This window comes from Pundamilia nyererei, unplaced genomic scaffold (genome assembly GCF_000239375.1).
Source record: "Pundamilia nyererei isolate P.nyererei 1_Seehausen unplaced genomic scaffold, PunNye1.0 scaffold01997, whole genome shotgun sequence".
NCBI lineage: Eukaryota > Metazoa > Chordata > Actinopteri > Cichliformes > Cichlidae > Pundamilia > Pundamilia nyererei.
In genome coordinates, this window is record NW_005189398.1 from 5,732 (window position 1) to 7,064 (window position 1,333).

The window sequence follows — 1,333 nt, forward strand, 5'->3', positions numbered from 1 at the left end:
ACACCTCGGACTTCCTGTTGTGTCCTGATCAGACAGATCGGCGAGAACCTGATTGTCCCGCCCGGCGTGAAAACGGTGGACGCATATGGTCAGCTGGTGATCCCTGGAGGAATCGACGCCAACACAAACCTGTACTCACCGCAGAAAGGCCTGAACCCGGCAGATGACTTCTACCAGGGAACTAGAGCCGCCCTGTCCGGAGGAACCACCACCATTAGTCAGTAACCAATACTCCATCAATACCATCTGGCCTCAGTGTGATGTGCTAACGGTAAGCTGGTTGTGTTGGCAGTGGACCACGTGCTGGTGGAGCCGGGGACTAGTTTACTAACGGCATTTGACCAGTGGAAAGATGCGGCAGAGCAGAGGGCGTGCTGCGACTTCTCCCTCCATGTGGACATCACCCGCTGGCACGAAGGGCTGTACGAGGAGCTGGAGACACTTGTCAAGGACAAAGGTCAAGATTGCCAAGCAATAATCAATAAGCTCATTATCAATTATAGTCAGATATCGCAAGACACAGAGGGTGAACTGTAGTCTGGCTGAGTATAAACTGCAGTACTCTGTGTTTCAGGGGTGAACTCCTTCCTCTTCTTCATGGCCTACAAAGATAAGTACCAGAGCTCCGACTCTCAGGTGTGCAGACAGAGTAACTTCTCATTAATCGTTTCTTTTTGTTAGTTTTGCTTTCATTTTACCGTTGTCATGGTTTCAGCTCTATGAGGCCTTCAGTGTCCTCCGTGATCTCGGAGCCATCGCGCAGGTCCATGCTGAGAATGGTGACATCATTGATGAGGTAACTGAGCAAAACTCTGACTGTTCATTTAATAAAGAGCAGAAAACTGAAAGTTGGTGTTTCACAGTTGGCTTGAATCAGTTAAATGAGTCCAAACTAAGGATGAGCATAATGCAAACAGAAGCTGGAGACAACTGTTTGTGTCTTGAGGTGACCGTTGATGTGATTTGGCGATATGTAAATAAAACAAAATTGAACTGAATTAAGTGTTGTAGTCAGAAGCAAAAAAAGGTTGTTTTTTTTAGTGTTTATTGAAGTTATGCATGAAATAAAATGTACATTATTTGATGGCTTCCTTTGTTCTAAGACTCATATATGTACAGTAGTCTGGGTGACCGCCATCACTTCAAGTACTTTTTCTTCAAGCAGGTACGAAAAAAGAGAAAGAAAAGAAAACACACAAACAAACATATCTAAAGACAGATACAGTTTGTAACTATCCAGAGAGAGAAAGCCAACACACTCAGTAGCAGATGGTGACATAGCATTAGTACATGTTATTATAACAAACAAAAATGTAAACAACCATTCCTTCAA

The 1,333-nt window shown here is 44.2% G+C and overlaps 1 protein-coding gene across 1 annotated transcript in view; it reads left to right on the top strand.

The window, feature by feature from the left end:
- The window catches only part of LOC102198431 (dihydropyrimidinase-related protein 2-like), a gene marked incomplete at its 3' end in the record, with an annotated part of 2,903 nt that extends 1,930 nt beyond the window's left edge, over positions 1 to 973 (top strand). Inside the window, exons 2-5 of the mRNA XM_005755584.1 lie at positions 33 to 217; positions 293 to 457; positions 575 to 636; positions 716 to 973. Coding sequence (XP_005755641.1) covers positions 33 to 217; positions 293 to 457; positions 575 to 636; positions 716 to 973 — 670 coding nt within the window. The remainder of the gene's footprint in view (positions 1 to 32; positions 218 to 292; positions 458 to 574; positions 637 to 715) is intronic.
- Positions 974 to 1,333: the final 360 nt, after the last annotated feature.